The following is a 25,254-nucleotide window of genomic DNA, read 5'->3' as shown; positions in this document are numbered from 1 at the left end:
CTGCAGGAGCTGACAGCAGGACTTTGCCCAGACTTCACTGAGGAGTTGCCCCAGAAGGGGATATAAATACACTTCCGGGTGGTGGTGGGAGGGTTGGGGGTGTGACAGGGTTAGAGGCAGAAGGGAGGGAGGAACCTGTCCAAACAAACGCCACCAAGGACATCTGAGGCACAAGGAGGTGCCTCCAGTTTACTGCATACACAGCAGATGGAGAGCTGGCAGGAGACAAACTCATCAGGAGTTGGCCGGTATCCCGGTGCTAACTGCGCTGGGATACCACCCAACACTAATAGCATTACCGCAGCTCGGTCTGGTGCAATCTGTGCCAGATCTGGAGTTGCGGTGGGGAGGTAAATCCCCGTTGGACCCAATGGGGGTTTCTTGGTGGTATTAGTGTTGCGCTAATAGTGCAAAGCCCCACAAACGGGCGGAAAGGGGAGGTAAAGCTAGAGGTAAAACTCCCACTTTCCGCCCAACCCGATATTAGGCAGATCGGTAAATGATCGGTAAATGTTGCAGTAGCATTACTGCCACATTTTACCGCCCCGCCCAACTCATCGACTCTGTAGTTCATCCACATAAAGTCACACACCACGGGTAGGATCATCAGCAGCAGCTGACAGTGGGACTTTGCCCGCAGCCCCGATTGATATTACAATCTCTTGCAATCAGTTTATTCTGGAATAAGGGAGATCATTATGTCAATAGTCTGACAATATACATGCCACTAAGCTACAGTGTTCACTTTAGAAGACTACCCAAATTAAGGAATAACCTTTGGAGAATTATACTAGATTTAGAGCTAGTTTTATTGTGACTAATAAAATCACAAATTAGCCAAAGGATATATTCTGCTGAATATTGTAATTATCCACATTTAGGCAACTTCACTATTTCTAACATATACTATACAGATGGTATACAGCAATACAAACTATGGCTAACACTTTAAAAAAAAAAGTTTAGGCATTGGCCAATAGGACAGGATTATAATTCCTAAATTTTCAGAAAAAGAACAAAATGGAGGCCAAGCCACGAAGAATTCTGATGCAGATCGCAAAGGCACTTTGCCACCTGCGTCGCTGTGTCCGCGGGTCTAGCCCTGTATGTTTTTACTGAATTGGGTCATGCAGGAGAGGGCGGCTCGAGCTATTAGGTATTAGCAGCTAAACGCTAGCTGCTGCATGCACGCACAAGGATCAGACCTGGCACTGATACCCAGGTATGTTTTCAGTAACTGAACCCAGGTGGGTAGAGAGCAGATGACAGACCTCTATCATTGCAGGTACATTGAGCACATTTTAAGAGGTGCTCCATAAATGGCCTATCACTCTAAATACAGGTTTTACTGGTTTTACATGTGCACCTCCTTCTAGAAAGAGGCATGTAAAGAATTAGAAAGGTTCATGTTAAGCATGCGTGTTTCTGTTTGGGCCAGATGAATGCTCCTTAGACTCTAAAAAGAGTCAAGGGACCGTTGCATATTCCTCTGTGATTCATGGGAGAACTTTCAGCTCTGGCTGTTCCTCCCACGACATGCCCCCTACACGGATTGTGAGGGTCTGTGATGTGAATCTGCATGCCTGCAGACATGGTCACAGTTTTATTGCTGTGAATCACACATAATATGGGCGTGTTCCTCAACTGCTGTGAAGAAATATGTCTGCGAATTGGGCCCATTGTGTATAGCAGATTTTTCCCCTACATGTTGAATAAAGCTATTAGAATAATTTCATGTAGTGATCTTAAACGTTGATAAAGATGGCACAGTGGGTTAAACACTCACTGTGATCTGTGTTAGATCTGCAAGTCAGGTTCAAATCCTGGCAAGGCCAACTCAGCTTTTCATCCTTCCAAGGTCGATAAATGAGTACCAATTCTGATTGGGTAATAATAGTAATGTATGTAAATATGTCCTATGTAAAGCGCTATATAAAAAACAACTTATTGTTATTGTTTTATTTCCATGTGGAACTGCACGGAAATTCAAGGAATGCTTTAAACCTTGTTAGTCAGCGTTCATTTTAGAAATATGATGAGGAACTTTGGATTCTCTAAGTGAAATATGGCTAGCCAACCTCCATGAAACACTTTACCATTAATTTAAGAAGTTGATTGTTGTTCCTGATTTAAGGCTGGAACATAACATAGGCCTAGTAAACACTTGAATGGTAACTGTGTATGTATATGATAAGGTAAGGAACCTGGGCTTTGAATGAGTCAATTTGGACAAGAACGTTTTATCTCAAGGAAGCCCGAGACACATGAAGGTGTGCGAGCAAGGGGGAACATACGTGCAGACTGTCAGGTCTGTATCAGGTTTGGTTGGGTCAGGGTATGTTTATCTATGATCTGTTTAATTTGGAGGGAATTCAATCTTGAAGGGACGAACAGTAGAAGGAAAAACATTATGTAGTTTGTTTAATCTTAACTGCTATATATCAGAAGGAGAGTTTCCCAATCCATCATGGTGGAGATGGAACTGAACACTGATTGGTGGAAAGGGGCTCTTCAGGACTTCACTGGCATTCTAAACTGCCTTTCATTGTTCAAGTTTAAGCAGGAAGGTCCTGTTATTGTTAAGTTCCTGGTTTAGGCCCAAGAGCTAAGTTCTACTGAAATACTGGAGAAGAGTCTTTTGAATTTACTTTTCAGAGCTGTGCGGGACAAGAAAAGCTGGACATTTGGTGGGAGCGCAGCACATTAAATGTGAAGATTTAGAAGTTGCTGAAAAGCACTTTGTCAGTATTTTCATTGTTCGATATTTAGATAGATATTTAGGTTTGAAAAGAAACTTAAAGAGACTTCTTCGCTTCTTTTCACCCAGAAAATGCAATCCCTTGAGGAAATGTGAGGAGATCAGTAATTCTCAGCGCGTAGCAATAGACGCTTGTTCTGTTGAAAAAAGAATTGAAATCTGAACAAATGTTTGTATAAGAAGTGCATCTGCTAGTCAGCGCCTGAACTTTAGTGACCGGACTCAAGCAGTTCAGTCAATTACGTTCCGTTGAAGGGTTGAATGCCAGTTTGAAAGGTAACATTTTATGCTCGGAGTTGCCTGCCAGGGAGTAGCGTTTCTCTCCAAACTTAGTTTTACAAAACACAACTGCGAGGGATCAGTGCTTGCCTCTTAGCGTGCATGCATTAGGAAGCAGCGTATTCTTTTTTGATGTTTTAAAAAGCTAGAGCGAAGGAGGGACATTTTGTAGCGCACAAGCAGTGAAAAAAGATTTCCAGCCGATACCCGCCTGCGGTCAGGAGAAGTGTCAGCTGCTTTTCTTTTCCCAGCTAAAATAAAGGTTTCAGAGCAGTGTTTATTGCGCACATGTTTGGAACTGTGGCTTTCAGGTTTTCAGCTACGTAGCTGGATTTTAAGTCAATTAGCAGTCGATTTGACTTTTTTATCCTTTTGTTATCCTTTTGAGTACTAAAGCAAACCTTCTCAGGAATTCAAGAGAAGGGGATTAAATGAATTCCAGTCAATTCAATAATGACATCTCTGCAGTCGTGTCCACGGGAGTCTGGGTGGATTCAAGACCAGAATGCAAAGCAAGTCAGGTTTCAGTTAGGGAAGAACCTTAGCAGTTAAATCCAAATTCCGATCAGATTTCCTCCCAGCCATCAGAGGAGGAAAAAACAGGTACTTGTTTAATGTTAAAATAGTACTGGGAGAATCAGAGTTAGAGTGAAGTTAACATGTTATCTGGTTAACTATTTGTCCCCTTCTGCAGATTCTCGACAGCCAGGAAGCAGGAGTCTGTTGTTTGTTATGTTATCCACTTTCCCTTTCCCTTGAGGATGTTTGTTTTCTTAACTGTTGATATATACAGTTTTTAATCAGACATCTTAAGCCGTCTGTGGGGTTCAGCAGCTTCCGCGGACAAGAAATTATCAGGACTGGACACAGGCATTGTAAAAGCTACATACACGTACTCTAAGTGGCAAAAGACATTTTGAGTACTGTAGTTAAGTGACAAGACTGAAGTGGTAAAGCGAAAAAGTCAACAGTGTCTAGGTGCCAGCAACCACATCAGCTGGTAGAAAGAGAAGTATAGAAAAACAGAACAAACAATGTTCAAGCACACAAAGACAAAACAATTGATAATATTGCAAAGAAAGTGTGAAACAATGAGATGAAACATTTTAAGTAACTCCGTTGTAAAGAACAAATGCAGGAGCATGGCTTCTGTAATGCAGATACACATAGGAAAGGGCATCCAGGAAGATGAATTGATGAACCACAGCTTTTTCATAAACACAGTTTACAAAACAAAAAGCAGCAATGGGAGTTCACAGACAAGCTGCAGAACAGCAGATTTAGCGGTGGGTGATGCTAGATCATTAATGAACCAAAGAGTCTCACTGATGCATTAGCTGGCACTGGTAAACCTAGGAGAAGGGTAGCAGGGTGGTAAACCCCATGGGCACCTTTCAGATCTTGATATGCCCCCCACACCACCTGCAAAGTAGTGTAACTCTATGGCATGGTGGCAGTGAGGAGCCCTCTGCCCCGCACCATAAAAATCGACCTCTGGCACTATTAGCAGTGTTACATCAAATGATATTAAGGGGGACTAAAGAGACAGTGTTGATAACCACCATGCTCAGTTGCTGGCTACAGACAGCAGTATCCACAACCACCATGCTCAGTAGCTTGCTATAGACAGCAAGAACTTCGGATGACTGTTCCCCTCCAAGTGAGCACAGGGAAGTGGCGGTTAAGTTTTGAAATATAAAACTCCTAGACCTGCGACATTTTAGGGGGACCCCGTACCAGAACACCTGCTCCTTCAGCCTTTACCACAGAAACTCTTCACAGCACAACAATCCTGCTGTCCAACTGCCAAAAATGCTTTCTTTCTATTGGTTCTTACACCTGTCAACACACATAAACTCTCCCAGGTGCCATAATGCTAGAGTGATCTGCGCTGCACCATACAGGGAAGAATGCTACACCACAGACACTGTTGCTTTCCAATGAAGTTGACACTGAAGTGATGTCACTGCTGGACAGGGAAAAGAGACATGCTAACGCCCTAAATGCCAGGCTGCAGCCTGAAAGGAAAAACATGGACAAGAAACAGACACAACAGGGCTGCCCCTCCCTGCAGTTTAAACATGGGACTAGATGTGCGCACCACTACCAAGGCTTGACCTGGAATTTTATGTCAAGTTCTTCAGGTCGAATTTTCAGAAGGATAAAAACAGATGGAAGACCTTCCAGAAACTGACTAAAAAACAACAAACAGTCCAAACCGCGCGTTTTACGAGGAAAGGCTCAGGAATATAAACCTTCTACTGAGGGCGATGGCTCTTGTTGAGGTCACAACGCGGTATTGATGGTGGGATGGGGGCATTAACATTAGAACATATTTCTGCCTGAATAGTCTGTGAATTTGTCTCCTCCTTTTACAGAAAGGAAGGGGTCTTCAAAGAGTCTTGAGGTGCACAATATTAAGACATAAAGAGTTAACAATGTATTTCTGGATCTGTGCCTACCGTCTTCCTCAATGTCAATTTGTCCGCTCTCTCCCTCATGGTGACAGTTCTTGACTTCTTCTGAATCACTTCTGACTTCGCAGAAGAAGCAGAGTCCACTTTTGTCAAATAAATGCCTTCACCAGTTGCAAAAAGGTTTCGCCTGGCAATATAGCCGGCATGTTCCTTGATTCTTTCGTCTTCCGTATCAGTAATTCCACTGACAAATTCATGGCTGAAGTATGTAAAAGGGCACAATCAGAATCAATGAACATTATAAACATTGCACACTTTTTACTGACTTTTCAATGCATTTCAAGAATGAAAACTATCTTACTTTCACATAGCCAAAGGTTAAATGAGAATGCTCATTGGATACACATGTTGTCCTAGCAGATAGCTGTTTTCATAGTCAAGCATCATGTTGATGACTGTACCACGACCAGTTTAGATATCAAGTGGCCAATTAACAAAGAATATTTGAAGTGTTAGTGAGACCTTTAATTATAATTGTTGTTTTAAAATGCACTTTATACCAGCAAGTGGTTTCTAAGCGCAGGATCGGGATTCCACCCTGTGTTGCATGGTGTTGTCTTGCTTCCAAGACAAACGCGTTGCCCCTGACCTATCCTTCCTCTACCTATGACTGGAACAAATAATTTCCTATGTCAGCGTGAGTTACAAGCATTTTACAAAAGGTTGCATTCGTGAGTGAAGTGCCTGAGTGAGGTTTTTTCAATCAAGAGAAACAGAAATGTGAAAAGTTAGTACTTTTGAAAATATTTTAATTCATATTTTAATTCATATGCAAGAAATATGCCTATTGCGAAATCATACACACGAGTAAGCGCACATTTTGGGGGATGGTATGTTGACTGAGTATATGTGTCCTGAGCCGAGTCCATACCCGGCCCCAGCGAACAGGCTGGTGATTGCCATGGTGACTGAAATAGCACCACCCCCTCCAGCTTTTGCACGCCTTGCCTCTGTAGAATGCTGACTAGGTCACACTCAAGGAGAACGCTGTATGAGACATCATGGTGCTGTCCCAGAGTGTCTGTTTGGGAAGCCGAAAAGGACCACATCTTCGAGCAGGAGACACCAGTCAGTGCTTCCCAACTGAAGTAAGTCCCATGAAAAATACAATTATTTTCCTGTTGGTTCTTATGCTGGCTCTTGGCTCCCGCTCCTTGATGCTGCTTTCCTGATCCTGTCCTATTGTGCAACGTTTGCTTGGTTCCTTCTGACTTACACAGTCAATCTTTCCCTGAGTACCTCGTGCTTGACCTCCTGTACTTACCATGCCTATTTATGGACTCTGAATCTGCTTAACCTCTGGTACAGTATTTTGGCACCTGTGGGTATTTTGACTCGTCCTGTCCCTGGATTGAACTTTGCTTGCTGTTTTTACCTTAAACACTGTCCGCTTAGTCTCCTGACTTCATGTTTGCCCCTGGATTGTGGAAGGAAGTATTTGCTCCCTTGTGCCTTGTTTTCTTTTGATCTATTGACCTGGCCCCTCTTCGTAGAACAGTGGTTCCTGGTGACCTTGGACTACTCTAGTGGGATTCCGACATCCATCTTTCACATCAACAAAACACACCCAATGCCGTGACCGAATAGGATCTTCCTCTTTCTTGCCTGGATCTGATTTTCCCTTAGATTTGCACCCTCGTGCCATCTGGGTCAGGTCCACCCAAACTGTTTACTAACCCTAACTCATTTGCTTTGCTGGCATTGTGACGGAGGGGAGCTTTCTGAACTATGGACATTGTACAAAGGTGGGAAGCAAGTCATCTTAGGTATAACCGCAGAATCATCCATCAATCACAGGTAGAGTATGGTGCCTTTTCTTTTTTAGGTCTGGGTGATGTTCAATGGCTTTTAGGTTATGTATATTAGAGATGTCTGAATGGAGATTACAGTGCTCTACTAATGTATCCAGACGGTTCAGGAAAATGGATCGGACAAGGGATGTGGAGAATATTTGTTAAATTGGACACTAAATAAGGATTCGATGTCGCAATATCAGAAAACTATAGTGATGTATACAATATGTGCTAATTGTGGCTAAATTTGCCATTTATGCTTGAATGGATGCTATGGCGATAGAATGCATTGTACTGTGGTGATATGACGTAACAGATCAGGCCGAGCCTGCTAAGGTGGCGAGAGCAGTGGTGGCGCTGTTACCAACAGGGCAAGTCTGGAGGGCAATATCGCCATTAGTGTCCGTGATGAGCATACATGGTTATTAAAGACTCTTTATTAATTAATAATAAGAAAAGGAAACTAAAACTTACCTCAGCAATCCACAATGGTTCTGGGATTTATCAAAGTCTATTTTCAGTGTTGACGCTTGTGAAGTTATCAACACTGAAAACGGAGTTCAGTGGTTCCCAATAGAGTATTTTTGCAGCTCATGTAAGTTTTCTTGTTACTTTTTTAATTTAGCAAAGCGCCTTTAGCACTTGTGTCTGCTCATCGTGGTTACTAAAAGACATAGGGCCTCATTACACGGAATGTGGTAAGGGTTTACCGTTACCGGTAAACCCTTTACCTCCTTACTACGAGGTCCCTTCGCGGGACCCAACCTCAATTGCGGTACCGTAATTGCCGCCTTCCCCATTCCCATGGTGAATGGGGAATTACCACCCCCACACACCTTGGAATAGGGCGGTAATTCCGCCATTCACCATGGCGGGCTCAGTACGGTACCGGCAGCAACCATGGCGCTAATAGCGCCGTGGTTACCGCCTACCGTGCAATGAGGCCCATAGATGCAAGTGCTTGGGAGCCAAGCAAGGGTAGACCAACGAGGGTCATGGATGCTTGGTTGTGTGAAAACAGTACACGTTCTGAGCATTCTCATTGGTTGTGCGCACAGCAGAGGATACTAATGAATTATTGGAACTTGAGCTAATGCTTGACCCACACCTAAGTAATTTTTAACTCTATTTGCCATGATATGAAGTATGCTAAAAGTAAACAAAAAATTTCTGAAGACAAGGCAGTGCTCAACCTATAGGTCAGTGATCCCCAATGTGTGGCACCCTAAAATGTAGCTCACTGGTTGCCCTGGGTCATGGTGTAGAGGCCGAAAAAGAAGGAGGCGTTGTGCACCTTTGAGATAGAAAAACAGTGTGGCCTGAGCCAGGACTGTGTGGGAAAAGTTGTCAATCAGTCTATTTCCGCAGATACGACTTGGTATAGTTGTGGAGCCGTCCGCCGAATGGGCTAAGGGGTGGAGACAGTTGCATGTGTTTGAAGTGCGTAAAGAGCCTGCGGGAGGCTGCTGAGATTATTCTTGAGGCAGAAGATTAGACGAGGCCCATGGGGCCACACTAGTGCTGTTAAAATCAGAAGTAACACCAGTCTACTCATGTAACCACACTGCTTGGCCCATGTGGTTGTGTAATGCAAATAGGCCAAGCGAGGCAGCGATTGAGGAGTACCTAAGACCCAGACATTTGCTGGCCTGAACATCTGAGTGAAGACCATGCAACTGCTGCTGTAATCACCCATTAAAAACTACTCACCAATGAATCTGCACTTACTAGGCCAGCCCCACTCTACATTCACTGCACCGCTTGGAGCTGCATCGCAGCAGGAGGTACGCTGCTGGCTGGAGCAGGTACTCAATCTGTGCAGCAACTGTTGCAATCAACTAAGTGCACCCCTGCTGCACTGAGTTAGGTTGCAATGGGACTATTCGCAGAAGGTTGGCGGGGATTTAAGGGGACAATAAGTAACATGTATGCCCAATTGTCCACCATTAAAAAGTTGTAATTGCAATTTTGAATGCAAATTATCTATTAGGAATGTTCCCTATGCATTGCATTGTTTTTGAGAATAACCTCTGATCTTCTGATACTTTGCCCAGATGATAAGTATGCATTAATTGGCAAAATAAGTGAACCACATGCCATGTTTGTGTCCTGGTCAAAATTGCCATCTTCTGTATCTTTTCACAGCTGGCAAGTACATAATGGACAAATATGTGGCATGCCTGCCCAACTTTTCTTTATTAAATAATGTGCATATTCCAATTTCTGAACCAGTGAAGTTTGTGTTGGATGTTAACATGCACAATCATCATAAATGTTACATACTCATTGCAGTGTCCTGGTTCAAAAATTGCCATTGTCTGATACTTTCCCACCTGGCATGTTGCTAATGGGCAAATACATGCCAAATTGTCCATCAGAAAGTAATTGGCATAGCTTCGGATCAAAATTCAATGAAGTTATAGTTTGTAATTTGTAATCAACAGGACCGTAGGTTCTGCCAGATATCAAAGAAAACTCCCCAACACATCCTGTAATAAGGTCTTCAAATGCCCCACGTTGTGTCTAATCTTATTGGCCTAATATACTTAAAAATGCACCACTTCCACTAAATTTCCAGGAACATAGTTTAGAAGAAGAGCCCCAAAATCCTTTGGCAACATTTTATTGCAGTCATATTTTGCCCAATCAAACAGGTCCTGTGTGCTTTACAACCCACTACTTGCCACTAACTTTCACAGGCATTTCCTGGGTGTTAACCCCTAAACCCTATTGAAGTGACTTTGAAATCCTACCACGTTTTGCCCAGTATTACTGGTCTTGCCACAAAAGATCCTAAAATTCCTTAAGGGAGAACCACAAAATCCATTTGAATTGCATGTTTTAAACGCTCCAATTGATGGTCAATTTTACTGTCCAAACAGGCTACATTCAAACACAATATTTGCCACTAAATGTCCTGAACTCCAAGTACTCTGTGATTGCCCAAATACTTACTGGCAATCTTCATTAATCCGAGGTATTACAGTCAGTGCTGTAAATGGCCAAAATGTACTGGGGTAGGGGTGGGTGGAGGATTGCCACTGGCATGGTGGGACTGAGAGGCGGAGCTAAGTGTCAAATAATGTGGGTGCCCTGAATATAAGATGTTGGCTGCTTTGATAAATTGGTAGTTATTATTATGTTCTTAAAATGCACTTTGCCTTTATGCAAACCTGTCTGTGATAGTAATTCAAATTTGAATTCCTCTGAGCATGCAATGCACACTTGGTATGATGCTCAATTCATCTGTCAGAATACTCACCATGACTGCCAAATGTGTGCAAAATATGAGACATATATAAAGCTTTGGACTGTTGCATTGTTTGAGTTTGGGCTGTTGAGTAAAGGACGACTTTCAGATGCAGTCGACTTTTAGATACGGTCTGTGACATCGTCACAACGTTCAGGAGACTTGTGGCAGTCAGGGGAAGAGAGCTTCTAAAACGTGGGGTTGGGGGCTGTAATATCCTCTGTTTATGTCTACAGAGACAAGCAGCATCACGTCCTATTTCACTGTTTAAGATCCTTAAGGGGTTGGGTATATGGGAGGCGGGGTTACCTAAAAGTTAGCAGTTGGCACATAGTTAAATAAAGGGGATGACCTGACCACATTGTCTCTCTGCTTTATTGTGTCATGCTATTATGAACCGATGCGGATATAACAATGGTGACGAGGAATATCTAACACCCGCTCATGCCGAGCTCTGTTTTATTGCTGTTCCTCCATTTTGCTCATCAAGACCTGTTGGGTGCCCCGTCGTAAATCCTGCCGATGGCATCGCCCACACACGTGGTGCTCACCTGTTCCCTTACGACACCTGCAGCTCTCCAGTGGAGCAGACTCTATTGCAGCCACAGTCTTCCTGCTACGCTTCACATCGGAGGTGCACTGCGCTCCCATTCAACTGTACAATAACATTCAAGGAGGTCCACATCCTGAATGCGAAACCGGCCCGCTGTGTTCATGGTGAATGCATTTTGCCTGCAAACGCCTTGTAGCGTCATTGTCAACACATGTGTTTATCCTTAGGGACCATCACTGCCAGCAGACAGCAGGTGAGAGCCTGATTCCCCCCATATCCTCCCACAGTGCCTCTGTGCAAGACGTGCCATCACCATCTCTGACAATGAAGCAGTTAGCAGCTCCTCAAATCAGGCCTCTGCCCCCCCTGCGCCTAGTCAATCTGCCATGGAGGAAGGAAGTTATGAATCCTTGCAATTGTAGGCGGTTCCACCTTTTGTCATATCTGACACTGGCAGCCAGGCACCACGCTGCAATAGATGGCTTAAAGAGTTGAACATCTACATTGATGCAAAAGGGGTAAGGAAGGAACGCTGCCTCAGAGGAATATTGATGCATTCATTAGGTCCAACTGTACGAGGCATTGTGTTTGAGATGCCAGAAAGCCCCGCTTAAACATTCCAGGGCATCATTGACTCACTAAATAATTACTTTGCCCCACTAAGGAACGTAGATTATGAACCCCACATATTTCACATGTCTACTCAAGAAAAAGGAGAAACACTTGACAATTTTGTTATGAGACTGCGCAAAAGAGTGAAATATTGTGATTTTGAACATTATTCCACAGAAGAAGCATTGAATTCCCAAACAATTGCCAGCTGCGAATCAGCTGAAATTATTACTAAAGACCAGATTCTTAGAAGAAATTCTGCAGCTCGCAAGGGCAGACATGGTGCTCTCAATGCAAATGGAATCTCTGGGCAACATTAAGATTACACAGACAGCATCTGCTGCACGTCTGTGGCAAGTACGGTCGTCTGAGAAGGCGCACATGCAAGACCAAAGAAAATGCTATTGCTGCGGCTATCATTTCCGTCATGTCGGCCCATGCCCAGCTGTCGGACAAACCAGTGAAAAATGTGGGGGTGAGAACCACTTTCAATCGGTATGAAAGAATGTTAAATACTTCCAAAAGCCTACCACCCACAGGGAACAAGGTCGGAGATGAGAAAGCTCCCACTCTAGACAATGGAGGTCTCCTACCAGCAGAAGACATCGATCTACCTGCAGAAGGCGGGAATCTCCACACATGTACAAACAAGAACAAGACAAGAAGAACAACACCCATGGAATGCACTTGCCAGATGACACAAGGAGAAGATCAACTTGCCATAAAGTAAGATACATTGAAGCCTCAACTAGACGTAACAATGACTCAGATTCTTCATCGTCCAGTGGTGAACGTAAAAGAGGCTATGTGCATGCAATAGGCAACAAGACTGCAACTAAATATAGGCAGACATTACTGCTGCAAGTAAATGGAAGTCCTGATGAAATTATAATCGACACAGGAGCCACGGTCAATGAAGAAACCTACCAGGGACTCAAAAGCAACAGAGCACTAAAGCCACTTAACATTGACATTTATCCCTATGGCAAGAACATGCCATTGGAATGTAAGAGCATGTTCTAAGCCACGTGCACACACAAGGATAAAACAGCGAAGGTGACAATTTATGTAATTAAAGGCAAAGTGCCTGGGGGAAGCATTCTCAGCTTTGAGTCTGCCATACAGATGGGACTGGTGCACATAATGTACCAAATCATGACAGTGCACACAGCAAGTCCAAAGGACATGATGCTGAAGATGTTCCTGACGTTATTCAAAGGGCAAGGCAAGCTAAAAGGAAAACATATCAAATTACTCATCAACCTGGATATTAAACTGGTAGCTCAACATTACTGAGGAATCCCATTGAACATCTAAAGGCAGGTAGAAGATGAGATGCAATCCCTCCTCAGCCAGGATATCACAGAACATACAACTGGACCCACGTCCTGGCTATCCCCCATCGTTCCTGTTCCCAATAAAGAAAACAGTAACACCATTCGCATCTTGCGGACATGAGGGCACCAAACATAGCTATTGAGAGAGAAAGACACTTGTCCCCAAGAATGACACGTATGATGCACCTGCTGCACGGAACGAAAGTCTTCTCTAAATTAGACCTCAACAAGGGGTATCATCAAATTGAATTGCATATAGAATCCCACTATATAACCACATTTTCCACTCACCTAGGACTTAGCTTCTGAATGTCTTCTGCAGCGGACATTTTTCAAAATGAAATACAGCAAGTCATTAAACATATTTCTCAACTACAGCGATGACATACTAGTGTTTGGTGTGATGCAAGAAGCTCATGATGATGCGTAACGTCAAGTATGTAAGGCACTAGAAGAGGCCAATCTGACTCTGAATGCTTCCAAATGTGAACTTAATAAAACAACACTCAAATTCTTTGGGCCTATCTTCTCGCAGGATGGGTTGCAACCCGACCCGGACCAGGTTCGAGCAATGATTGAAGCACCAATGCCCAGGTCTACATCGGCAGTCAGATCGTTCCTAGGCATGGCCAGTTATTGTAACAGGTACATTCAAGACTTTGCCTCTGTGAGCACGCCCCAACGTCTTCTCACGGGAAAAGGGCAAGACTTTGTGTGGTCCACTGACTGCGAAGATGCCTTCCAGGAAATCAAAAGACACATTGCCTCTGCCTCATGCATGGCATATTATCATCCCGAGTTGGAAACAGAATTGATTGTAGATGCAAGCCCTGTCGGCTTGGGGGCCATTTTCGGCCAAGCCAAGCCGAGTTCTTCATCCTCTCCTTCATCAGCACGTCACATTGTGGCCTATGCAAGCTTCAGTCTGTACCCGACAGACTGTGCACATTTGCAACCCAAAAAAGAAAGCATAGCCGTGATATGGGCATGTGAACATTATCATCTATTTCTCTATAGCCGAAAATTCACCATCATCACTGACCATCGGGCACTCACAACCATCTATGGCAAATCAACCGCCAAGATGCCACCTCGAATTGCAGGATGGGAGTTATGACTGCAAGAGCGCTCATTCACAATAATGAATTGCCTGGGGAAGGACAACAATCCAGCCGATTTCCTGTCAAGATATTCACTGCCTGCGAAAGAAGAGGCACAATCCATCAAAGCTGTCCAATAAATCAAGTACATAGTCAGCAACGCACTTCCCAAATCTCTCACCATCCCTGAGCGACTCAAAGGCATGCAACAAGACACTGTGCTCATGATATTGAAGGATAGCGTGTCTTCGGGGAGATGGCATGAATGGAAGAAAGGGGGAATGCTCCCTTCTAAAACAGAAAACTATTCCGAACATTTCACCTATTGAAGCAATCTCTATCCCTATCCCAGGACAGTTTATTACTGAAAGAAAACCGAATTGTCATCCCAGAAGCATTGCAGGACAGAGTCGTTGCCATGGCACATACTGGACACCAGGGAATTGTGTGCACCAAGAGGCAACTTAGGCCGAAGGTGTGGTTTCCCCAGAAGGACATGAAGATCAAGAGAAGATGCTAGGAAACTGCATCACCTGTAAAACAGTCGCACCATGCACATTCCCATAACCACTCAAAATGACATCAATGCCTTTACAGGTCTAGGATGAAGTAGCTGTTGACATGTTCGAACCCTTGCCCAATGGCAAGCAAGTTCTAGTCATCATGGATGAAAGGTCGAGATTCCCAGAAGTGCAGCTGATACATTCGACAGCAGCACATGCAGTCATTCCAGCTTTGGGCAAAATGTTCGCAGACTACGGTATCCCAACCATCGTAAAGTCGAATAACTGTCCACCGTTCAGTGGACATGATTACACAATGTTTGCTGAACATTTGTGCTTTCAACACTGGAAGGTCACCCCTCTATGGCCCCAAGCAAATGGCACTGTTGAGCAGTTTATGGCCAACTTGAAACGCACATAACAAGTCTGCTCCATCACGAGAGGGTTGTTCATGTAAGCCATCTGTGCACCCTTCTCAGAGACTATTGCAATACTCCTCACAGCTCCACTGGGGTGTGCCCATCAGAACTGGTGAATGGCAGAATTGTAAAAACCACTCTCCCGCAAACTCCCAATAGGGTGGTGGCTGCGGACGTAGGCTTGAAAGCCAAAGCCAAAGACAAAGACAAAGATAGCAAAGAGAAAATGACGAGGTATGCTGACGCCAGGAGGAAGGCAAAGGACACAGAGATCCACATAGGAGATCAAGTGTTAGTGTGTCAGTCACAAGGATCTAAGGAGACACCAGCATTTAGCACGGAACCCATGTCTGTGACACATGTCAAAGGATCCATGGTAACTGCAGCAAGCCAAGGTGGCACAGTCACCAGAAACACATCCTTTTTCAAACAGATTGAAAGTGAAGCAACACAAAGAAGTGAGAAATTGACCATCTCAGAGAACTCATCTGATAGTTGTTAGGATTTTATGGATGGCGATGTGGACACTCCTCAGTGACAGTGGCAAGGAAGACTGCACCCCCGTGGCTTGTAGTCCTACAAGAAGAACAATTCGCAAACCCACAAGATGGATTAAAGAAATGTGGTAAATGAGGACATAGTGGTTTAAGTGGGGGGAGATGCAATGTCCTCAGTTTATATCTACAGAGACAAGCATCATCCTGTCCTATTTCACTGTTTAAGATTCTAAAGGGGTTGGGTATATGGAAGCGGGGTTACCGCCAAGTTAGCAGTTGGCACGTGTTGTATAAAGGAGATGACCTGACCACATTGTCTCTGTGCTTTATTTTGTCATGTTATTATGAACCGATGCAGATATAACAGGGGGGTTGGCCCTCGGGTCTACATGCAACGTCACTCTGGCAAGACCATTTTTGCAGGAGCGCTGCTCCACTTTGTTTGTTCCAAATTCCTTCCCTGATTACAGTGCGAACAGAGTTGACCTATCTGTGTCGAGTGTACCAACGGCTCTCGACATGAATTGTTGGCTACTGTGTTGCGAGGTTGTACTGACAGCGAGTGCAGAGGCACAGCGGGGCAGGTCTTGAGTCGTGTATATAGCAACAGTTGGTTGTCTAGCAGCCTAAAACGCAGAGCGCCAAAACTTTGTTTATTTTTCATGCTCGGATTGCTCCCATGTTGTTCTCGGCTTTCCGAAACTGCACGATGGAGGTCCGGAGAAAATGCACAAAGAAGGGAAAGCACCCGGAGGTGCTCAGCCTCCTGCGTTGCTACCTGCAGTTAAATGAGCATTGGGATGGCATAACACATCTGAAGGTCCCACACTTGCATGTTGAGATGAAACCTTTTAATGAAAGAAAAGATGAGACATCTCTGTGGAGATGGGCAGAGCTCCTGCCCCCAAGGGCTCTTCATCAATATGGCGTGTTCTTTGCATCTGTTCATCAACCTGATTGCAACAGCTCCATGTGATGATGTCCCCGCAAAAATGTCACCGTGCAAGAATGGCGCCGTTTTTATGCGGCGACATTACCATATGGAACCTGCCCCTGCAACCCCTTCTCCCATTTACCCCATATTTTGTCCCCTTATATAAGGTCGCCTATGCCGTTTCCCGGCGACTATGCATATGGCAACATTATATAAGGGGACAATATTACCTGATACCATTGCAACACTTTTGGTGAAAAATGAGAACACTGCCACTGTGCTCTCTGCTCCCATATTACGGAACAGCAGCCGAATGCAGCAATAGTGGCGAACACACCATGGGTAGGCTCTGAGCTGCTTGAATTACATACAACAATTCCTCAAACTATCATGGAGATTAAACCAATATGGCCGACATTAATATCAGGGAAAGCAGAGTTAAGATGATGCCTTTCCTTTTTTGCATTGCTTAATGAACTCTGCGCATGCTCCATGTATCCATGCTTGATTGACACCTCACCAGTGTTCTTTTGTTTTTTCTTTTTGCAGTACAAATGTTGGGGACAAGCATCGGGCCAACAAGCACGGCGAGCTAGTCGACGCTTCTAAAACGTGCACTGTAACAAAAGCGCGAGCAGCTGTGCTTCAGAGGAGCTCTGTGAAAGGCCTGCAAGGCCTGGATATAAATAACTCTGTTGCGTGCTATTGTTGAAGCAATGCTACGGGAGGCTTTCAAGGACCACTTACAATGAAAGGCAGCCCTCGAGAAATCAGGCAGGGCAGGAAGAAAGAGCAAGCAATAGGATGGCTGTACATTGCAGCAAGGCGTCTAGGTTTTGCCGTGCCGTGAAAATCTAACCTTGTAGCAATGAATAGCTCACTCGCCAGAAACCAGCAACGTTGTTAACGAGATCAGCCTTCAGGTAAAATAAATGGCCAAGATTTCAACCCCGGCAGGGGTGAACAGGCTGGCCTACAGGGAACTCTGGAGATTTCCCAGTAGGCCTCTGCACCCTGGCCGGCTGGCCCTCTTCTGTGTTGTTACCTATTTTATTTTCAAACTTTCTCATAGGAAAAGGGTTGGGCTTGCACAAAATGTGTAATAAGGGTCCACTTTAAAAAATATTTATTTCGAGGGCCACTTTTGGTTCCCAGTGCACCCCTGAACCCTAGTCCTTAACCACATAACTGCCCTGGACGTGGCCGTCACGAGGGTGTACATCATGGATGGCGCGCGTCTTTGAGGTTGTTGCACTGGTCCGAATTTTACAGCCATGCTTAGGCGTTTAAATGATATCTCCCAAAGCATATTTCAATCTATGAAGGGACTGTAAAATGACTAAGGAAGCTTTGTCAGAGGTGAACACCAAAAAGAGACCTGTACACCTTGCAGGATTAAGCACAAAGCCTGGATTTGGTATATTGCTTTATTGAGTAATCTATATCCATATCCACGTGGGAACAGAGGAGGAAGGTTCATTCTCTATGCATTACACAGTTTAGATTAGACAAGATTACATATGTACCTATACATAAGTAGAAAAGTCCATTTGAGCCAAATCACACATTCCACAACGCCACCTAGTAGCTATCGCTGGAAGTTCACCTCCAGTTCAGAGCCCCAATAGCAAGGCATTGTGGGTATTGCATGAAACCATATCCCCTCCTTCTCTAATCTAAGGTATTGTATTATATTGTCTGAAACCCTGTCTGGCCCAGTCTAATATGAACTAAATGTATTATATTATATTATATTATATCATATATTATGTCGTAGGAAACCCTGTCTGCACTTGTCTGATCTAAGCTAGGTTGATGAATGAGTACCAACTCTGGCTGGGTGATGTTGTATATATGTGTTCTATGTAAAGCGCTTAGGCATAAGCACTATATAATGAACACATCATTAGATCCTAGGGGTCATCAACAGGGGACGCCGAGTTAAGATGATCATCACATCTGCTGAATTTCAAGGGTTTTGTTGCATTAAATCTGATTACCTTAACTATCCCTTAACCAAAGTTTATAAGTGAATATATATTTGGCCTTGGCCAATGTACATGTTGCACCGATTGCTTTCTTTAGTGCCCACTTGCCATGGCCTTTGGCTGTGGCCATTATACATGTTGCACCTATATGTTTCGTTGGGGCTCCTAGCCATGGCCTTTTACTCAGGAGGAAATCTGCAGAAATAGGGGAGGAAAGTACAAACAAGAACACCTCAACTAGGGCCTTAAACCTGGGCCCATCACCTGTGAATTAAGTGTCCCGAGACCCAGAGGCAGCTGCTTCAACCTGCACCATCCTCTGCATCTGCAGTCGGTGATACCGGCTAGAGAGGTTGGCGAAGGTGTGCTGTTCAAGCTTTCTCAGATGGTGTAGCCTCCAGCAGGGTGCCTTCTACTTTGGCGCCCAGTTCATTGATAAAGGCAGCCTGGATGAGTGCACTTCCCCACACATGCTGCCATTGCCTCAGCATCTGCTCCCCTTCAGCCACCTGGTATTCCAGTGCAGGTTCCGTGCACCCCTCATCCAACAGGATGCCTTTCCCTGATTCACCCCGTGTCAGGCCCCAAAGAGAATCACTCCGAGCTTGCTAGGAAAAGTCACCTACCGTCAGGCCACCACGGACCACCCAGAGCCCCTAACAACCCCAGAACTGTAAGGCAGTGATAGCCAACTGCCTGCCACATCTGTGATACCACCACACCAGACATCAAGCACTTGTGGTCTTCTCCACAATACTAGGCACCTCTGAGGATAAAGACCTCTGCCCCCAACCATGTTGCCACAGGCTTCCTTGGACTGTTACTAGCTGGATGGCCCCTTGCTTTGTTATTCTTGTATTTCTAGGGAGGAAGCAGAGTCTGGGTGTCTGGTAGGACTCCTCCCTGCGCAACAGACACTCTGCCCACGAGCTTGTTGAACTTGTAATCATTGCAGGTGGTGAGATATAAATGTCTGTGTATGACCCGGTCACTCGGCTGTCGCAGCAGTGTTTCAGGAACAGTCCGCTTTCCCCAGATGGCTTCACCTCTGAATGCGCCTAGCAAGACCAACATTGAAAGCGTCTCCTGTACCTTCTTGATACTCCTACCTTATATTGGTCCAGAGAACTTGACGGTCCGCAGAACGCCAAACTCTTTTCCTCCCTTGTAATCTCTGACTCCATATTCTTTTTCAGGCCTCTGTCTCTTTTCTAAAGTCATGCCAGTAGTTTTGCTACCTTGATTTCCATGTCTTCCCCAGCTCATCAGTCAATCAAGAGGCAGCTTAATCTCTGGAGCTGGGTAAACTTCGGTGCTGATACCATGAAAAAGGCATAGTGGGAAAGCAAGGACATCCGGATTTCTGTCGTCGGGTCGTCAAGGTCGCCTGGGCAATAGCTACATTTTTACAAGTGAGGGTAAACTCCTTGTATGCTTAGCGGAATATGGCAGAGGCCACTCCCATGATTTTGCCACCCAATCATCCAGTGGTCACATAACTGAAGGTCACATGCGCCGATAGCATGAAAGGTTTGATTAAGTGGGTCTCATCACAAGGTCGGCTGTGTGGGAAAAACTGGTGGGAATGCAGCGGTAATTCTGTTACCGCTGCATTTCCGCACTGTCAAACTACAAGATTGGTGGTGGGGTGTAGGATTTACCTCCAGTACATAGCTGAAGGTGGATCCACCAACCTACCACCAATTTTTGGTCAAATTACTGCAGCAGCATTACCACTGGCGGTAGTTCTGCCAAAAACCCCATGGAGTCCTATGGACTCCATAAATGGGGACTAACACTGCCATGCTGCCACTTGCAAACGGAAGTGCAGATTTACTGCCAAACTACCACCAAACTCATAATGAGGCCCAATGCCTGTAGGAATGAGAGGAGCAAGATATGGGAAATTAGAGAAGATAAACAAACTCTCTGCAGCAGTGTAGCTAGCACACATGACACTCCAGGTTCCAATGGCAACCACACAATGCATTGCCACTCCCTGCGTGACCTACCACACAAAGTGGGCAGAGATCAGGATGCTGCCCACTTAAGTTGTTCATTTTTTCCTTTGTTTTTAAAATCTCGCTTAGTGCCAGAATGCGCCAGCTTCTAGGCATTATATCGGGGCTCAAACTCATGATGCAAGGGATCCCCTTGTTCCCAAGGCGACTGTGATTAGCAAAAATGATCAATTGAATGCATCACATAATATTTTGGCTTTGTTCTCAATGCGGGTTGGGCGCTGTTGCCTGCACACACTGAAGCCGCCTCTCAGAGCTTCTTGTGCTTATCTGGGGTTGCATGTGCAACCTCCCACAGGGCAATCAAGTATTTTGTGTTGTAATAAAAAAGGCCTCAAATGCCTGCCTACAAAGCGCTTTACCCAGTGGCTTTGATAGCTCAATAAGAACCTCTTAGTCTTCCCCACGTGGACCCTCAGGCACACATGATCACATTTCTCTTCCTTATTTCCAGTGCTGCCATGATACTGCCTTGTACCCACACCTCAATGTTCCAACTGCTGCCCTCATGCCATTGGCCATCACTTTGCAAACAAAGACTCCATCAAAGGCTGATCCAGCCTTTGATGCCCAAAGCACACTTGGAGCTAAACCCCTCCAAGACCGAATTCATACTCCTTACCAACACCACAGAGCACCCAGACATACAGACCTGGCTATCAACCATGAACCTTGAAGGCTTCACACCCGAGCTCACCTCCCACGCTAAGTCCCTCAGGTTGCACATCGACAAACACCTCTCCTTCAAGACACATATATCTAAGAAAACTCAGACAGCTTGGTATCAGCTCTCCCTCCTGTAGGAAGTCAAGCCCTTCCTCCCTCCAGTCACCTTTAGATCCACTGTTCCGGCACTGGTTCTATCCCGCCTGGATGGGCCAATGCCCTGCTCAAAGGCCTCCCGTCATCCTCTCTTGTTCCCCTGAGAAGTGTCCTACACGCAGCCTCACATCTCATCAAGGGTCTACGCAGATACTACCACATCACCCCGGCTTTCATCGACCTTCACTGTATCCCACTGCACACACACTTGATTCACCTTGCTGCATCATCTATAAAAAAAAGTCGCCCTCAAGCCACCGAGATATCTTGCAGAGAAACTCAGCATCTCTGTGGACAGCACTCCACCAAAAGCCAGAACACATGCAGACTAGTAATCTCCCGCTGCCAAAAGGAAAGGACCAAGACTATGGAACCTCCTCCCCGTCAGCATCAGACTCAGCCACACGCTCCTACAATTCAGAAAAGAACTCCTGACCCCCACCTCTTTAAGGCCATCACATCGCCCCCGCACCACCCGGATTTGCTAGACACCGCCCGCCCCTTTCCTCGCTGCCACCCGGTACAGCTGTACCCCTCCTCTGTGCCCCTCTGTATCCTACACCTCACAGTATATCTGTTCTGTTGTTATCTCTGAAAAGTGCTCCATTATGCATCTCTACTGTTGTATACATCTGTAAAGCACTCTGTTGCTTCCCGAAGTTAGGTCTGCACTCAGTAAATACCATATGGAGAATAATAATAATTTTCTCGAAGCTTCTCTTTACAAGTATTGCCCATGACCTGGATGTTGTACCTATAAAGTGATGATACAAACAACCTGCGTGCACCCACTACCTCGATTCCATCGTCCTTGTTAGTATTTCCTTTTTTGTTGGTTCATTGAAACTTCATAGACTTCAGATTTAGGGGGCCATTCATAAAGCAGCTACCCTGACTCCCCTTGACTTAAACCTGAAGTGGGCTATTCACAAAGGATTCACAAAGAATTTACTATGAGAAACTCTGATTTACACCAGCCTTTACAACTAGCAAGTCAGGAGTATGTGGAGAGTAAGTCAGTGTTAGTCATAGGAGGACATTTTACAAAATGCATAAATTGCATGTTGGGGACCCATAACATTTATACTTACATACAAAATGGTACTTCCATGCAGTTTCCGTCATTTCAGCCATTAAGTATAACAAAAGTCAAAACAGGTGAACTCGCATTTATTTGCACTTTGTGGTTCAAACAGCGTAAATGCTGCCTGCCATTTACACGTGGCTGAAGACATTTACAATGGATTCCTACGGAATCTGCATACTTCTAGCAGGTGTAAAAAGCAGGCGAGGGCCATAGCAATCCATTCTTTTTACGCAAACATTTAAATACTGTGCTGGTGTGAAAACCCATGCGTTTTTTGGAGGTGGAGGGGACATGCGAGATGCAAATGGTACTACCATTCCATACCCCAACCTCCAAAAACACTGAAAATGCTCCACAGTGTAAAAAGAAAGTGCTAACACGTGCAAAAAGGTGTCACCCATGGTTTTAGCACCGTTTTCTTTACACTGCGGGTTCCTCCATAGTAACTTTGTGAATCACACACCCCTCTCCAGGTAAAGCGTCATCAAGGATAAGTCAGAGTTACTTATAGTAATTCCTTTTGAAACGGCTCTCTAGAATAACTGCATCGAGAACAAATGTGGAATTCAGTAATAACCTTTTGCTGCAGGGCAGGCCATCGCCGGAATCTCTTTCCTTTATTTATTAATCTATATGATTACTAAAAGACTGTAGCCATTTCAGAAGAGCTAAAATACCCTGGGCCTCATTACAAGTATGGAGGCAGCCATGCCCTTAGTAAGGGCATGACTGCCTCCATACCGGGTTCCAGTACCAGGTTCTGTGAATGAGGAATTACCGGGTCATTCCAACCTTTGGAGGACCCGGTAATTCCTCATGCACAGATCCATTCCCCTTTCCCATTTGAGCCCCCATAGGGCTCAATGGAAATGGGGATGGAGCTGATAACGGGCCCGTTAATAACAGGCTCTTTATTAGCTCCTTGGTCCCCTCGCGGGACCCGGAAAGGACGTCTGGTTTTACCAGACGTCTGTTCCGGGTCCTGCTAGGGGACCTCGTAATCAGGCATCCCGTAATGAACGGTGCCGGTCCTGTACCGGCACCCTTCATTACGGGAGCGCCTGCCTCGTAATGAGGCCTCCTGTCTAAAAATGTTGGATAAGACCCTGATGCAGCTCTGCATGTCTGAAACAATGCAGTGGCAGTTTATTTGCTTTCCAATGTTCTGTTCCTCCCTTATATTGTCCTAAAATTGTGTGTGCTTTTGTATGACGTGTACACAATTTACAATTGTATGACCCTTGTTTTTGAAATGATTCTTATTTTTTAAAGGCTAGAAACTAATGATATGTTCTCCCATTGAAGGATTCAACTTCGCCAGATAATATTTGTGTGTGTGTGTGAATTTTATTCTGTACTTTCATGCGGTTAACAAACACATTTTTCCCGCTACTGGTTACTTGTTGTAAGTCACTGACACTCCCCTCCATTACAGCAGAACTGCGACATCAGGTATAAACTCTGGAAGCATTATGAATCAAAACAGTTGTTAAGAAACTGATTTTTCCCAATGTTATGAAAGGAAGTGTCACCCTGCAACTATAAGAAAATAGTAACACCAGGGTTGACAGAATACAGCATTTCCATCGAGTCCTATCGTTACTGTGGCCAGCGTGACACTGGGAGGCTGTCGGTCTTCTCAACATCTTCTTATCGACTACTTCTGCCTCCATGGGTCTTGGTCTTAATGAGGGGTTCTTCTTCTGTTCGATGCTCCACGGTTTCGCCGCAGCCATGTGGAAACCCTTGGAAGGATTCCTTCACAGGATTCCATCCCAAACCCTTTATGAGACACACCGTGCCCTCACCAGTGGTTTTCTTGGCGTCACAGCGGGAATGGGGCACAATCATAACGGTTGCGCTGTAAGCAAAATTAGCATATTATGTGCCTGCCAGCTGTGTGTCCCCTTGATTGTGGTGAATCCGTGGGTATAGGGACACCACCCTGCCAACCTGCACACTGTACAATGGTTGGATAGAGACGAAATATCTGGTAGGTTGTTTACTGCACCTTTCTTGTGACGTAAAATCCCATTTGTGTGCTGTAAGGTTATATATCTCAAGCAGGCACCAGCCTACACTATGTGAATGATGCTACTGCTGTCAGAACACATACCAACACACCAAGGAATGGCCAGTGGAGAAAATGAAATCCTTTTTTGTTGTTGATAGAAATAAAAATGGTAGAAAAGCACAGGTCCTGCTAAGGGTGATGATAAGTTGCTTAAGGCAAGGGTTGACATTTGAAACCTACCGTCCTCTGAAGATGGGTATCACGTAATATTCCACCATTTCATTTTCTTTCCCCTCTGCCAGAATGGTCTGCTTTGCCCTCTTTGCTTTGGGACTCATCTTGGAATATTTGCCTTCTAGCACTTGATGGGATGTTTGTAGCCTGAAAGGAAAACCATACAATTAAATTCTCAAAGAATGTCAAGAAGCAACTTAATAATCAGTGAAATACAAATAATTAAGTGCAATACTGTTACTGTGCAAGTCATCCAGCACAGTCGGAGAACAACTCAGCCCTCTACAGTATACATGTGACTCTCCCTAGACATGACAAGAGCCAAATACATTTAGCAGGTACAGCATGGGCCAGGATCAGGGCATTAAGTGGGACGGGGCTCGCCAGAGAAGAGCCTGACAGTCTATGAAAACTGCTCGCGAGCTAAGGCGCTGCCGCGGTCACTCAGTCCCCCACTAATGAGCCTGACAGTTTCTCAGTCAAGGGCAGATATATCTCAAAGATTTTAAACAATACCAAACAGGAAGATTGCTGAGAAATGCTTGTCTATAGCAGAGAAAGCCACATTTTAGCTGA

General features: G+C 44.8%; 1 protein-coding gene across 2 annotated transcripts in view; it reads right to left on the bottom strand.

Annotated features, from left to right (window-relative positions):
• MYOM1 (myomesin 1) overlaps positions 1-25,254 on the bottom strand; it is a 526,093-nt gene that overhangs the window by 303,194 nt on the left and 197,645 nt on the right. For both annotated transcript variants that reach the window (XM_069620852.1, XM_069620853.1), the window contains exons 4-5: positions 24,685-24,825; positions 5,500-5,713 (exon numbers count right to left, since the gene is read on the bottom strand). In XM_069620852.1, coding sequence (XP_069476953.1) covers positions 5,500-5,713; positions 24,685-24,825 — 355 coding nt within the window. The remainder of the gene's footprint in view (positions 1-5,499; positions 5,714-24,684; positions 24,826-25,254) is intronic.

This window comes from Ambystoma mexicanum, chromosome 5q, assembly GCF_040938575.1.
Source record: "Ambystoma mexicanum isolate Mex_15411 chromosome 5q, UKY_AmexF1_1, whole genome shotgun sequence".
NCBI classification, from domain to species: Eukaryota; Metazoa; Chordata; class Amphibia; order Caudata; family Ambystomatidae; genus Ambystoma; species Ambystoma mexicanum.
This window is presented reverse-complemented; position numbering and strand designations above follow the sequence as displayed.